This window comes from Nansenia antarctica (genome assembly GCF_963989245.1).
Source record: "Nansenia antarctica genome assembly, chromosome: 6".
Classification (NCBI taxonomy): domain Eukaryota; kingdom Metazoa; phylum Chordata; class Actinopteri; order Argentiniformes; family Microstomatidae; genus Nansenia; species Nansenia antarctica.
Genome location: NC_137676.1, coordinates 373,236 through 388,782, shown reverse-complemented (window position 1 = coordinate 388,782; position 15,547 = coordinate 373,236). Strand labels below are relative to the sequence as shown.

Sequence of the window (15,547 nt, the reverse complement as noted above, 5' to 3'; positions counted from 1 at the left end):
TCTCTCTCTCTCTCTGCTAGGCTGTCATTAGCTAGCCTCTTTTTCTCTTGTTGCTGCAATGTCGAGGAACTGAAGCCTAAGAATGTTACTGTCTTGTTGTATAAGATATAGAATAATATAATATACTTGTATAAGATATAGAATAATATAATATACTTGTATAAGATATAGAATAATATAATATACTTGTATACGATATAGAATAATATAATATACTTGTATAAGATATATAATAATATAATATACCGTATTTTCCGCACTATAAGGCGCACTTAAAAGCCTTTAAAAAAATTGTTTTAAACGACAGGAGCGCCTTATATATGGATCAATTGGTTAATTGGTTGATCCATACTGGTTGTACACGGCGCTCAAGGCGCTCTGTCAAAATGTTTCAGTACGACTGGTAAACTACAAAGCCGCACCGCTTGCAGCATTACGGTAATCAGTAAACACCAGTACTGATGTGCTTACTCACAGTCCCACACCACTTGTGTGTATAAAGACCCCAAGTAAAGAAGACTAAACAGAGTTTCCGAGGGAACAAAGCGAGATGGCCACAGTTACTTAAGCCGCTTTTCCATTGACCGGCCCGGGTCGGGTCAGGTCGGGTCGGGTCGGGTCAGGTCGGGTCACTTTTGATCTGTTCTGTTTCCATTACACAAACCGAACCGGACTAGTAGGAGGAGTCGTCGATAGTAGGCGGAGTTACGCGTCACACGCAGCCTGGCAAAAAGCTTCCGGGTGTACACAGCAGTGATTTTTTGGGAGAGAAAGAGAAAGAGAGAGAGGAAGCTATGTACACATAATAAAGTCATGTTTTTTGAACCCTTAAAACCACTGCCTTCACTTGTCTGCTTTATGAACTGTAGTATCATCATCGGGAAACGCAGACAAGACGCGAATCTACCGGAATTTGACTCATGACACAGCCGGTGTTATTCACAGACAAACACGGTGCCGTTTGCGGGTTAATAACTTCGGTTTACCGGGGGTTAGGATAACAATTCAAACGTGTCCGGAAAGAGGAGAAGCCAGGGAATTCAAAAGTTTTTGAATGGAGTCGATCATCCACTCCTATCACCGTGGACACAGCGCGGAGCGAATTCCCTGTTAAAACCGGCATTTGACTCATGAGTGAATGGTGAAAATGGCTGGACGGCTGCTGGCGAACTCCCGGTTCATCGAGTTTACGGTTAAAAGCATAACTTCTCGGGGTGTCAGCGCGGTGGTTAAGGGCTCAAAATGACCGTAGACAGATGGTGAAGTTAGCAAAGGAGTATTGTGTTTTTTTTACCACCTCCACAGCCGGTGTTATTCACGGACAAACACGGTGCATAATAGCGATTTTTGTGTTGTGCTTGTTGTAAATAAAAGTTATATGATTCATTGAAATGACATTAAACTAAGATAATACGATGGTCAGCATAATTTTCCGAATCTTTATTAATAAGCTATTACAGAAAATGTAGTGACATTTTCCTAGTGAATGTGGTATTTTCAAGATAGAGGTTTTGAAGAAATAATATGGGATGGGACATGGGATGACGATTGTCCATTGACCAATCAACGGTGTGGGACCTGGGACCTGGGACCCTGGGACCCTGCTCGGATGTGGTACCTGGGACCTAGGACTGAAGCGACCCGGACCGACGAATGGAAAAGGGAACCGAAGCGGGCAGACCTAGGTCAGCACCAGGTCGGCACCAGGTCTGCATCGTAGTGGAAAAGCGCCATTAGAGGACAAACTCGAACAGTGAGTTGTTGAACAGAGAGCAGCAAGTAGAAGCGTCTCTACAGTCACTATTCGAATGAAGGCAACAGCGCTAGCACGGGACATGAACATCAATGAATTTCGAGGCGGTCCTTCTTGGTGCTTTCAACTTGAAGTTTTAAAGTACCCACTCGATATAATAAACAACAGTTTAACGATCACTAAACACTTATAATGTGTGTATTGGATTCATTATTCTCGTTTGCCGGAGGCTACCGGTAAGGGAGGGTTGACTTGTAAACATACTTTCGTTTTAGCTCGTGTTCAAAAGCAAGAACTGTGTGTTCATCTAGGTATGTGTAGTTATGTGTTTTTAGCATGTCGATGTTCTCCCAGTATGTTGTCATGTTATTAAAATGCAGTTTAGACCTTCGTAGCGATGTGTTTTGTTAGCAGCGTTCGTAGCTGTGGCTGCGTTCAGAGTCACTTTTCTCCCATTCAGTGTTTGAGGTGAACCAACATTCAAATACGCCTGTCGTGTTCAATCTTTCTCTGATTTGAATGTATGACACATCATTTGAAAGCTTACAATCTGTAGTTTAAGCATGTGTAAAAAAAAATACGTTGCACATTTCACCAGTAGCTGTCACATATTGGTTGTTGGTTATAATTGTATAGCCTATTGGTTGTTTTCTGGTGTTGTTTTATTGTTTTGCTCTGTTTGTAGTCTACTTGATGTATTTTTATCAGCTGTTAAATCACCACAGCGGTTAATCCACTAATAGGCTATCTTCTATTCTATGCGCCTTATAATCCGGTGCGCCCTGTATATGAAAACAGTTTAAAAATAGGCCATTCATTGAAGGTGCGCCTAATAATCCGGTGCGCCTTATAGTGCGGAAAAAATACGGTACTTGTATAAGATATATAATAATATAATAATATACTTGTATAAGATATATAATAATATAATATACTTGTATAAGATATATAATAATATAATATACTTGTATAAGATATATAATAATATAATAATATACTTGTATAAGATATATAATAATATAATATACTTGTATAAGATATATAATAATATAATATACTTGTATAAGATATATAATAATATAATACTATACTTGTATAAGATATAGAATAATATAATATACTTGTATAAGATATAGGGCCCTATTATGCACTTCTTAACTTGCCGTCTTAAGTCTTAATTAAGACGCACCGCCAGGTTAAGACCTACCGCCACCCTTATTATGCGCTTCATACGCGCTACTGCTATTATGCAGGTGTCGCTAGGCGCCCACACATAAGACGTAATACTCCCGTGCATATATTGCTCATTGTGGGGGTGTTCATATGTTAATGAAGTGCGCTAGGCGCCCCTGCTATTATGCGATCTGACTTTGCGCCTAGCGCTAAGAAGTGGTTTGAAAAGTCCTTAGGCGCTAGACTTCATGCACGTTTTGAAACACGAGCGCGCCTCCGCGGTTTGCGCATGCGCGCCGACCGACTTCTTAAGAAGTGGGTCAGCGCGCATGCGCAAACCGCGGAGGCGCGCTCGTGTTTCAAAACGTGCATGAAGTCTAGTGCCTATGAACTGCATAATAGCATTGCGCTTATGACTTAACGCAGCCGGTTCTTAAAGGGAATGGCACCTGGCACGCTGATTGGGTTGATTGAGAAGACGCCCAAAACACACCCATGACTAATTTCTGGGCTTAGCGCCGGGTTCTTAGGCGCCCACTACCGCACGCATAATAGCAAAGTGGCCTTGACCACGCCTCCACGTCTTAAGTTTAGATCTACCGCCTCGTCTTATTGCTTAAGACTTATGAAGTGCATAATAGGGCCCATAGAATAATATAATAATATACTTGTATAAGATATAGAATAATATAATAATATACTTGTATAAGATATCTAATAATATACTTGTATAAGATATCTAATAATATAATATACTTGTATAAGATATCTAATAATATAATAATATAATTTTAATTTAATTTTGTCATTTAGCAGACGCTTTTATCCAAAGCGACTTACAATTACGAATTACAGGGACATTCCCCCTGGAGTAACTGAGGGCTAAGTGCCTTACTCAAGGGCACACTAGTAGTGGTGTGGCGGCTTCAGGCGGGATTTGAGGCGGGATTTGAACTCACAACCTTCCGATCCCAAGTCCAACTCACTATCCACTAGACCACCACTACCCACCACTTATACTTGTATAAGATATAGAATAATATAATAATATACTTGTATAAGATATAGAATAATATTATAATATACTTGTATAAGATATCTAATAATATAATATACTTGTATAATAACAGGAACAGGCGAGCAGTCGATCCCATGATGGGTCTGCAACCTTCCATGGAGGTCAGTAAGCAACACTAACCCCTGTTGGAGATACTGGTGTACCACTCATTTTGTCTTCAGGTCACTGATGCTAGGCTAACCGTTTGCCGGGTTTGTTTGCGCGAGCCCGACGACGCTGCTGGATCCTGGATATGTTTACCTGTGTGCAGGAAGAACAACAGACGGCGCAGGCGCCAGACCAGACTAGATGATCTCTCTCTCTCTCTCTCTCTCTCTCTCTCTCTCTCTCTCTCTCTCTCTCTCTCTCTCTCTCTCTCTCTCTCTCTCTCTCTCTCTCTTCTCTCTCTCTCTCTCTCTCTCTCTCTCTCTCTCTCTCTCTCTCTCTCTCTCTCTCTCTCTCTCTCTCTCTCTTCTCTCTCTCTCTCTCTCTCTCTCTCTCTCTCTCTCTCTCTCTCTCTCTCCTAAGTCTCACCTCTTGGACCTCCTCTGGGTTCTTCCTGGAGATGATCTAAGGGGTGGAGGGGAGGAGGGGGATGGGGGGGTGGAGGGAGGGAGAGAAGAGAGAGAGAGAAGGCAAAAAGTTAACAGTTTGATCAGCAACGAGCAAACATCCTTCAGTATCATCATCATCATCATCCTCCTCATCCTCATCCTAAGTCCTTTCCTCTCCTTGGGCCGACAGACCCAGCATGGAGGGTTGTCAGGAGCAGCTCCGACCAGCCTCTCATACCACCTGACAGGTGTGACAGCTGTGTGAGGCCTTGTGGAGGTGACAGCTGTGTGAGGCCTTGTGGAGGTGACAGCTGTGTGAAGCCTTGTGGAGGTGACAGCTGTGTGAGGCCTTGTGGAGGTGACAGCTGTGTGAGGCCTTGTGGAGGTGTGACAGCTGTGTGAGGCCTTGTGGAGGTGACAGCTGTGTGAGGCCTTGTGGAGGTGACAGCTGTGTGAAGCCTTGTGGAGGTGACAGCTGTGTGAGGCCTTGTGGAGGTGACAGCTGTGTGAAGCCTTGTGGAGGTGTGACAGCTGTGTGAGGCCTTGTGGAGGTGACAGCTGTGTGAAGCCTTGTGGAGGTGACAGCTGTGTGAAGCCTTGTGGAGGTGACAGCTGTGTGAAGCCTTGTGGAGGTGACAGCTGTGTGAGGCCTTGTGGAGGTGACAGCTGTGTGAAGCCTTGTGGAGGTGACAGCTGTGTGAGGCCTTGTGGAGGTGACAGCTGTGTGAAGCCTTGTGGAGGTGACAGCTGTGTGAGGCCTTGTGGAGGTGACAGCTGTGTGAGGCCTTGTGGAGGTGTGACAGCTGTGTGAAGCCTTGTGGAGGTGTGACAGCTGTGTGAGGCCTTGTGGAGGTGACAGTTGTGTGAGGCCTTGTGGAGGTGACAGCTGTGTGAAGCCTTGTGGAGGTGACAGCTGTGTGAGGCCTTGTGGAGGTGACAGCTGTGTGAGGCCTTGTGGAGGCGACAGCTGTGTGAGGCCTTGTGGAGGTGACAGCTGTGTGAAGCCTTGTGGAGGCGACAGCTGTGTGAAGCCTTGTGGAGGTGACAGCTGTGTGAGGCCTTGTGGAGGTGACAGCTGTGTGGAGCCTTGTGGAGGTGTGACAGCTGTGTGAGGCCTTGTGGAGGTGACAGCTGTGTGAGGCCTTGTGGAGGTGACAGCTGTGTGAGGCCTTGTGGAGGTGTGACAGCTGTGTGAAGCCTTGTGGAGGTGACAGCTGTGTGAGGCCTTGTGGAGGTGACAGCTGTGTGAGGCCTTGTGGAGGTGACAGCTGTGTGAGGCCTTGTGGAGGTGACAGCTGTGTGAGGCCTTGTGGAGGTGTGACAGCTGTGTGAGGCCTTGTGGAGGTGACAGCTGTGTGAGGCCTTGTGGAGGTGACAGCTGTGTGAAGCCTTGTGGAGGTGACAGCTGTGTGAAGCCTTGTGGAGGTGACAGCTGTGTGAAGCCTTGTGGAGGAGACAGCTGTGTGAAGCCTTGTGGAGGTGACAGCTGTGTGAGGCCTTGTGGAGGTGACAGCTGTGTGAAGCCTTGTGGAGGTGACAGCTGTGTGAAGCCTTGTGGAGGTGACAGCTGTGTGAAGCCTTGTGGAGGTGACAGCTGTGTGAAGCCTTGTGGAGGTGACAGCTGTGTGAAGCCTTGTGGAGGTGACAGCTGTGTGAAGCCTTGTGGAGGTGACAGCTGTGTGGAGCCTTGTGGAGGTGTGACAGCTGTGTGAAGCCTTGTGGAGGTGTGACAGCTGTGTGAAGCCTTGTGGAGGTGACAGCTGTGTGAAGCCTTGTGGAGGTGACAGCTGTGTGAAGCCTTGTGGAGGTGACAGCTGTGTGAGGCCTTGTGGAGGTGACAGCTGTGTGAGGCCTTGTGGAGGTGTGACAGCTGTGTGAAGCCTTGTGGAGGTGACAGCTGTGTGAGGCCTTGTGGAGGTGACAGCTGTGTGAGGCCTTGTGGAGGCTTCACACAGCTGTCACCTACTAAACAGTAGATCAACTGTGTTTAGGTTGGGCTGGATAAACAGTGTTTAGGCGGTATCAAAATGTCAGTGCCTGAAAGTTACACAATGCGTGAAGTTAAAACACACATACCCTAGTAGCTAGCCTACATACCCTAGTAGCTAGCCTACATACCCTAGTAGCTAGCCTACACACCCTAGTAGCTAGCCTACATACCCTAGTAGCTAGCCTACATACCCTAGTAGCTAGCCTACATACCCTAGTAGCTAGCCTACATACCCTAGTAGCTAGCCTACACACCCTAGTAGCTAGCCTACACACCCTAGTAGCTAGCCTACATACCCTAGTAGCTAGCCTACATACCCTAGTAGCAAGTCTACATACCCTAGTAGATAGATAGATAGATAGATAGATAGACTTTATTTGTCATTGCTACAGTACAGGTACCAAACAACGAAATTTAGGAGGGGAGGCTCCCCTGGTGTTTAGGAAAGGAAAAAGAAACACATTTTAGAAAAAGCATAGATGCATAAAATCACAAGAAGGTAAGGAGCTGGTTTACATCAATAAAGGCTATGTACACAATCCACTGTACTATACTGCACAGATAGTCAACTAGGGTTGTCATATTGCACAAGAAAGTATTTTTTCACATTATTTTAAAGTGTCACAGTTTGCAGGCTTGAAAATGTACATGTTTGTGCCTCAGCACTAGCTGCCATACTATCCGTCCGGACTGTCCTGGGCCCAGAACTTAGGCCTTTTCTGTGTTCAGGGCCTTGACGGCCCTGTGGTAGAAGCTGTTCTTCAGTCTGTTTGTCTTAGCGGCCGGGGTCCTGTACCTCCTGTTCGAGGGCAGCTTGACAAAGTGTTCGTGCCCAGGGTGGGTCGGGTCCTTGGAGATCTTGGAGGCCCTCCTGAGACAGCGTGTTTTGTTCAGCTCCTCCAGAGAGGGGAGGGGGGCGCCGGTGATCTTCTGTGCTGTTCTCACGACTCTCTGTAGCTCGTTTCTCTCCGCTGTTGTGCAGCTGTGGAACCAGTTGGAGATGCCGAAGGTGAGGATGCTCTCCACTGCGCCGTGGTAGAAGGCCACCAGTATCTCCTGCTTGTTGTGTTCTTTCCTGAGGCATCTCAGGGTGTATAGCCGCTGTTGTGCCCTCTTGATGGTGCCTTTTGTGTAGTAGCAAGCCTACATACCCTAGTAGCTAGCCTACATACCCTAGTAGCTAGCCTACATACCCTAGTAGCTAGCCTACATACCCTAGTAGCTAGCCTACATACCCTAGTAGCTAGCCTACATACCCTAGTAGCTAGCCTACATACCCTAGTAGCTAGCCTACATACCCTAGTAGCTAGCCTACATACCCTAGTAGCTAGCCTACACACCCTAGTAGCTAGCCTACATACAATGTGCAGTGTTTTATTTATTTTACAAACATCATTGGCAACAGACATACAGTTTAGGGGCAGGAGATGATGGGCACCTGCCCAATAGTATTTTCACGGTTTTCGGACAATATAGGGTTTTGTACTGGTGGTTTTTGGTGGATTTAGCGGTTTTTAGACTGTGGTTAGGCTGGAAATTGTCAATCCCATCTGGCAACCCTGCGGGTCAGCTCCAGCAGCTAACACACACGACTATGCTAGGTGACATTCAGCTGACCAGACAGCCTGCTTATGTAGCAGTCACACAACAGCACACATCCCTTTTCATCTATTTAGTATTCAACTCGCCAATGACATCCCCTAGCTCCCTACTCCAGGGCAACCTTAACCCCAGCCCTACCCCTACCCCTACCCCTACCCCAGGGCAACCTTAACCCTACCCCTACCCCAGGGTAACCCTACCCCTACCCCTACCCCAGGGTAACCTTAACCCTACCCCTACCCCAGGGCAACCCTACCCCTACCCCTACCCCAGGGTAACCTTAACTCTACCCCTACCCCAGGGTAACCTTAACCCTACCCCTACCCCTACCCCAGGGTAACCCTACCCCTACCCCTACCCCAGGGTAACCTTAACCCTACCCCTACCCCTACCCCAGGGTAACCCTACCCCTACCCCTACCCCAGGGTAACCTTAACCCTACCCCTACCCCAGGGTAACCTTAACCCTACCCCTACCCCTACCCCAGGGTAACCCTACCCCTACCCCTACCCCAGGGTAACCTTAACCCTACCCCTACCCCTACCCCAGGGTAACCCTACCCCTACCCCTACCCCAGGGTAACCTTAACCCTACCCCTACCCCAGGGTAACCTTAACCCTACCCCTACCCCAGGGTAACCTTAACCCTACCCCTACCCCAGGGTAACCTTAACCCTACCCCTACCCCTACCCCAGGGTAACCTTAACCCTACCCCTACCCCAGGGCAACCTTAACCCTACCCCTACCCCAGGGTAACCTTAACCCTACCCCTACCCCAGGGTAACCCTACCCCTACCCCAGGGCAACCTTAACCCTACCCCTACCCCTACCCCAGGGTAACCTTAACCCTACCCCTACCCCAGGGTAACCTTAACCCTACCCCTACCCCAGGGCAACCTTAACCCTACCCCTACCCCAGGGCAACCCTAACCCTACCCCTACCCCAGGGCAACCTTAACCCTACCCCTACCCCAGGGCAACCCTAACCCTACCCCTACCCCTACCCCAGGGCAACCTTAACCCTACCCCTACCCCAGGGCAGTTGTGTTGCTATGACAGCAACACTGAGCAGCAGCGAGAGGACTGACGGCGCAGCCTGCTAGCCCTACCTAGCCGTGGCTAGCTGAGGTCCAGCCTGACTTCTATATATATATATATATATATATATATAAAGAAGAAGGTAAGACCTGCTGCAGCTAAGCTAACTTAGCAAGGCAAAACCCAGGTTTATTCTGCTAAATCTCGCGAGACTACAGTCGAATCATCCAGCCTTAGTTTTGATAACTCTCGCGAGACTTCAAAAACATCAACAAGAATAAGCCTGCTGAGACAAAATGCATCTGTTGAATTTCCTTTAGCGATATCGGATCGATATTGGCTGGAACCCCTCTGGTCTGTACTCACCCTGGCGGTGACCTTGTACACGGTGTGGCCCTTCAGGTGCCTGGTGGGCTCAGTGACGGTGTAGAAGCGGGCCAGCTCTCCTCTCTCCCGCTGGGAGATCATGCTGCTGCTAACGACATCTCTGTGTGAATGGAGCTGTCGTTAGGCTAGCTCGCTGTGGTACGAATGGTCTGTCGCTCGCTACGTATATCGATTAGAGATTCACTCGAGTCGAGTGGTGTTATATTTTAACAGTCTATATAACTTACTGTCACGTCCGTGTTTGACTGCTTGTCAGGGTGGTCTAGTAGCGTAAATATATATCTATATCTATATATCTATCTGTTAGGCTAGCAGCAACAACATGTCTGTAGGGATATGTCTGGTTAGCTTCTCTCGGACTCAGGCTCTGCTCTGCTGGGTAGGAGACATGCTGCCTCGCGGCTGGCTGGCTGGGGAGCCCAGTGGGGTTTAGACAGAATCACAGCAGGTTCGCTGATCACCAGACGGTGTTGGTCAGGGCAGGAAGGGCAGGGCAGCAGGGGACACAGAATGAAGCAGAAGCATGTTTCTCCAAATCGCAAACATCAACATCCAACCTCCTCCTTAGTCATTCAACTACCGTAATGGAAGTCCCGCCCCTCAACTTCCTGCCTGGCTGGTTTGTTGTGAAAAGCTGCATGACGTCACGAGCTGAGACAAAATCATCTGTTGAATTCCCGTTCACCTATTATAATATATTATATTAATTCCGTTCACCTATTATAATATATTATATTAATTCCGTACGGTTCACCTATTATAATATATTATATTAATTCCGTTCACCTATTATAATATATTATATTTATTCCGTACGGTTCACCTATTATAATATATTATATTAATTCCGTTCACCTATTATAATATATTATATTAATTCCGTTCACACCCAGTAACGTTGAAGGGACTTGAATCATAAGCAGTGAAAACTAAAATAATTACTTATACAATGTTAATTGCCCTAAATATTTTGTATTTTGAAGACCACAAGCCAGGAGCACCTTAATAATAATAATAATAATAATAATTCATTATATTTATATAGCGCTTTTCCGAGGCTCAAAGATACAATAAGCTACAATAAGCTATAGACCACAAGCCATCATAATGCAGTCCTGGTTCTTCATCATTGATTGATTGATTGAAAACTTTATTAGAAGATTTGCAGAAGTAGGTACATGAAAGTACATATTACATACAAGGTCAACTAACAGGTGTCGTATATTTCCACACACATGCATAGATAGTATGATAGGGGGTCATGCTATTCTGTAGCCTTCATGTTTGCACCAGCGGGCACCCGGAAGGGTGACATCACAGTGACATCACAGGGGACGGCCCTCATGACCATCTAGATAAGGTGATAGGCTATGACCTGTGACTGTATTTGCATAAGAGGGCAGGGATCTAGGGGACTGGGACAAAACCAGCCAGGAAGGGAGAGAGCGGCCTCTTTTTTCACCAGCCCACAGGATCAACACATGTATGTATAAATCTGTTTGTAAACTCTGATTAAATTGTCTTATAACAATAACTGTTCTTTGATTCATAACCAATAAGAGAAATACACAACACATGGCGAGCCTAGCAACGGAGTCTAAAAAGGGAAATCTATGTTTGAAAACTTAAGCTGAAGCCACAGCTCTGAAGACGGTAAGAACGAAAATAGCGCTATTTTCTGTTTAAACTGCTAGAGGCGCGTGTGCAACAGCTGTGTTTTCAAGCATTTTCTTTGAGACTAAAACAACCTTCAACTTTAAGGTTTAAAGTAAAGTATCTTGTTGGAATAGAAACAAACTTTTCATAATCTTTAATAAGTGGGGGTGGTGAGAGCCGGACTTTGAAGCCCGTTTTTTGTCAAATATAGTGTTTGATGGTAAGGTATGTGATTTGTTTGTACGGTATTGGAATATCGTGTGTGTCTGTGTAAAATTCGGTAAAATTGTGTTTATGTGTTAAAGTGTAAATGGACTGGGTAGTCTATTTTGTATTGTAGCAGTGAAAAACATATGAGACTCTTTGTCTGTGTGAAAGGACGCCATTGTGTAAGCGGAGCTTAGGCGCCATTTGCAGTGTCCTTTCAGCGGAGCTTAGGCGCCATTTGCAGTGTCCTTTCAGCGGAGCTTAGGCGCCATTTGCAGTGTCCTTTCAGCGGAGCTTAGGCGCCATTTGCAGTGTCCTTGGTCCTTTGTCAGCGGAGCAGAAACACGCTCGGGCAGACGCGCGGACACACAGGGCCTAGATATCTCTGTGAAGGGACCGTGTAAGATTTAGTTCGGTAACTAATAGTTAAATTGCATTGAAAAGAGCATTATTGTTATAGACTAAGAAATCGATTCTTCAGAACTGTGTCAGAGAATCCATTCTTAGACGCCATTGTCTTTGTCCTTGAGGAAGGACACACACAGAGGCCATCTCTGTGTGGAAAACGTGAATGAATATTTGAATGAGATAAATAATAGTTTAACTGGATTGAAAGATAATCGTGAAATTGTTGTGTTGTGGAAAGCAAAATATATGTTGTGAGACTAATCTTTTCACAGCAGCGGGTTTCCCCTCAGAGGAGAAGGACAAAGACTAGCCCCTCCTTCCCCTACTCCATTTTACACGGAGGAGCTGGCGCATGCGCAATCGATACGCAAGTCGGTTGCTTGGCGCCGCCTGCTGGACAAAATACGACAAGACATTTTTAAAACATTGGCTCTCTGTAAATTGATGAAATACAACCCTCCTTCATTGATGATGTTTGTAAATGATCGTTATATATTACTTTAATTAATTTAATTAATTACTAATTGATTGAATTAATTATTCAGATCATTTCATTTTCTGTTTCACAGAACTTTGATCAATTGTTTTGTGATAATCTAATAATAATCATTTCTTTTTTCGATAATAGCTGAATGACTTCACAGGTTTACATCAATGAAGTGTCAATGAATAATTCTAACTAATCATTCATTCTTTTCCAAATAACAAGTCGATTTCTTTACAGGTTATAATTAATATTTGTAATTTACATCTTTTATTTCAAGTTAGGTCATGTCCACAGCTTTTGATTAGGAATAGCAGAATAGATTGTATTGATAATTAAGCAGTAAAAGGGTTTTTGTAAATCAGTGAATACTTAGGTGTTGACCAGCCTTTGTGATTTAATAATTGTGTTGACCAGAACTGTAATTAGTATTGAATGAGTAATCAAGTGACACATATTCATAAACAATTAGGAAACACATTTAAGTATAAAGTACTTACACAGAGATTAGATTTAAGTTAATACTGCACTGACATACACAAGAGGCAAATCTGTTATTCTGAGTTGCAGGGTTTTGTGGGGATGGTTAATACAGTTATATTGGACTAGCATTTGTTTAGCAAACAAGACAATAGGAAGGTGGGTTGTAAGAAGCGTACACCTTATCTAATATAGAATATTGTCAGCATATTGAGCAAGTAGAATGGGGTCGAATTCAACGAAGCTGTTAAAAGATATTAGTGAACATCGTGGAATGTTGGCTACGTTATCCCCTATGGCTGTAGTGGAAAAAATGAATCCTCTTGTTAGGGAAATTAGCAAAATGTCTACGAAATGGAATAGCCGTTGGGCATACATTGAACAGCCGTGGCCGAAAGAGGGCAGCCTTAATTTACAAATAATTGCAACATTGGAAATACTTATCAATGGGCACAAAGCACATCAAAGAGGAAAGATTAGATCAGAGAAACGCAAGTTAGAGTTAGCTATTTTAGATCTATTTAAGGTAGAGGGACAGAAAATAGCTCAGATGGAACCGGAAAAGAAAAAAGAATTGGCCAGAACACTGGAACAGAAATTGAACATTCCATCCCCAGACATGTGTCCTGTCTCCAGTCCCCCTCCATATGCTAAGGCACTGGAGGACCATTCCCAGAAGAAGAAGAAGGAGCCAAGGGGAAAAGGGGACGACAGGAGTGACGAGGAAGATGACAGCGAAGATGGCAGTGAAGACTCAAGTGATGACGACAGTGCAGATGGAGGCTACAACGCGCAGGTCAGGAAGATGATAGCCACAGCCGAAAGGAAAGGTGGGAGAAGACGCCCGGAGAAAGCGGAAAGAGAGGAAGATTGTCACCGAATGTCATCAAATACATTAAAGAACTGTCCAGTGCTGATTCGGGGTAACAAGATGGAATATCATCCGTGGCATCATACAGATCTGTCTGAAGTGATCGAGAAACTCCCAGTTCTGGAGGAGGGAGGACATTCGTGGACGCGAGAGGTCGACGTGATACTGACAGGAACGCAGGCCGCAATGGGAGACCTGAAAAGACTCTTAGCTCTTATTGCAGGATTGGATACAATGCAGGAAATATTGATGAAGGCAGGACTTCATAGATATATCAATACATCAGTTTATGATCCAGAGCTCTTCGCAGCAAACAGAGGCAAACTGTGGAAAGCAATCAGAGAGACTTACCCTACTCACATTCACCCAGACAATATCATTGTGAAGCCACTGGGGGGAGATGAGAATCCCCGGGGTTATGTTGCCCGTGTGCACTCTCAATGGAGAAGTGTGACAGGGAAAGACGCTGAAGATAACCCCTTAGAAAAATCCATAATCAGGGAAAAAATACAAGAAGGGCTTCCTACCCCAGTTAAGGATAAGCTAGCAGAAGTGGTGGGGCTACGACACATGAACAAAGCTGTTTATATAGACCACGTAGCTCATCAAGTTGAGTTATATCGAAAGAATATTCAGATACAGAAGGCAGAAGACGAAGAATCACTCAGAATATTGACTCATGTGCAATTGACTGAAAGCGAGAGGAACATAGAGGGAGTGCAGGCTTTAGCCCCACAGCAACAGCCACCTGGAGTGCAGACTGCTACTTACCAGTCCTACTCACAGGGGCCACAAGGGGGGTATCCTGCTACTTACCAGTCCTACCCACAGGGGCCACAAGGGGGGTATCCATACCCACAAGGGCCACCAGGGGTGCAAGCGGTTCCATACCAGATGTACAACCAGCCTGGCCAAGGACCACCACCAGGGGGATGGACAGCAGCAGGGAAGAAGATGCTAGAACCGTGTTACCAATGCGACCAGAATGGACATCTAGCCTGTACCTGCTGCAACAGGCCCCAGGGGGGCGCAGGGGGGAGCCAAGGAGGAGGATATTGGCCTCCTACTACACCTGCTCCAGGAGTGATGAACCCTTACGGAGGCCCAGCAGCTGGCCTATAGGGGTGCCCGGAAGATCCGAGTGGGAGGTGCCAGCTGGTGGTGACAAAGAAGCCTGAAGACGCCACGCACCTTCCTATGTCTAGAGAATATGTGAAGACAATCGGATTTGAGGGAATTAAACAGCTGATTCCTACAACTGAGCTTGTAGACTTAGAGTACAAGGGACAGAGAGCAACTCTGTCAACACTTGTGTCAGAACACACGCCAACAGGGCTGCTAGGGAAAGATGCTCTATGCCAATTGAACTGTACAGTAAAATGCACACCTGACGGCTGTCAGGTGACGGTGCCATCCGGTGTTCAGATTCCATCGACAGCCAGAGTGATTAAGCATAGAACAGACCTACAAGCTTTGCCTTTAAAGGGAGCTGATATAGAATATTGGGTTGATGGGTCTTGTTACGGGGTAGGAGAAACTTTGTGCGCTGGGTATTCCTTAGTTAAAGCACAGAATTCAAAGTTTATTGTAGAACAGGCTGAGGCAGTTCCTCAGCCATGCTCAGCTCAGTTGGCTGAATTGATTGCCCTCACAGAAGCATGCAACTTGGGAACCGGACGGAGAGTGACAGTGTACACCGACTCTGCCTATGCACATAATGTTTGTCATTTTAATGGAGCTGTATGGAGGGGGCGGGGTTTTAAGAGAACTGATGGTACGCCTATACAGCATCACGCACAGATCATGAAGCTGTTACAAGCCATGATGAAGCCAAAGGAATTAGCCATAGTGAAGTGTGCCACACACAGGTCTGACTCATCACATGTC

General features: G+C 45.8%; 1 protein-coding gene across 1 annotated transcript in view; it reads right to left on the bottom strand.

Moving 5' to 3' along the window:
• Positions 1-9,635, bottom strand: part of LOC308159652 (ribosomal protein S6 kinase delta-1-like) — a gene marked incomplete at both ends in the record, with an annotated part of 41,818 nt that extends 32,183 nt beyond the window's left edge. The window contains 2 exon segments of the mRNA XM_080533469.1: positions 4,518-4,553; positions 9,534-9,635. Of these exon segments, the coding sequence (XP_080389595.1) occupies positions 4,518-4,553; positions 9,534-9,635 (138 nt within the window).
• Positions 9,636-15,547: the final 5,912 nt, after the last annotated feature.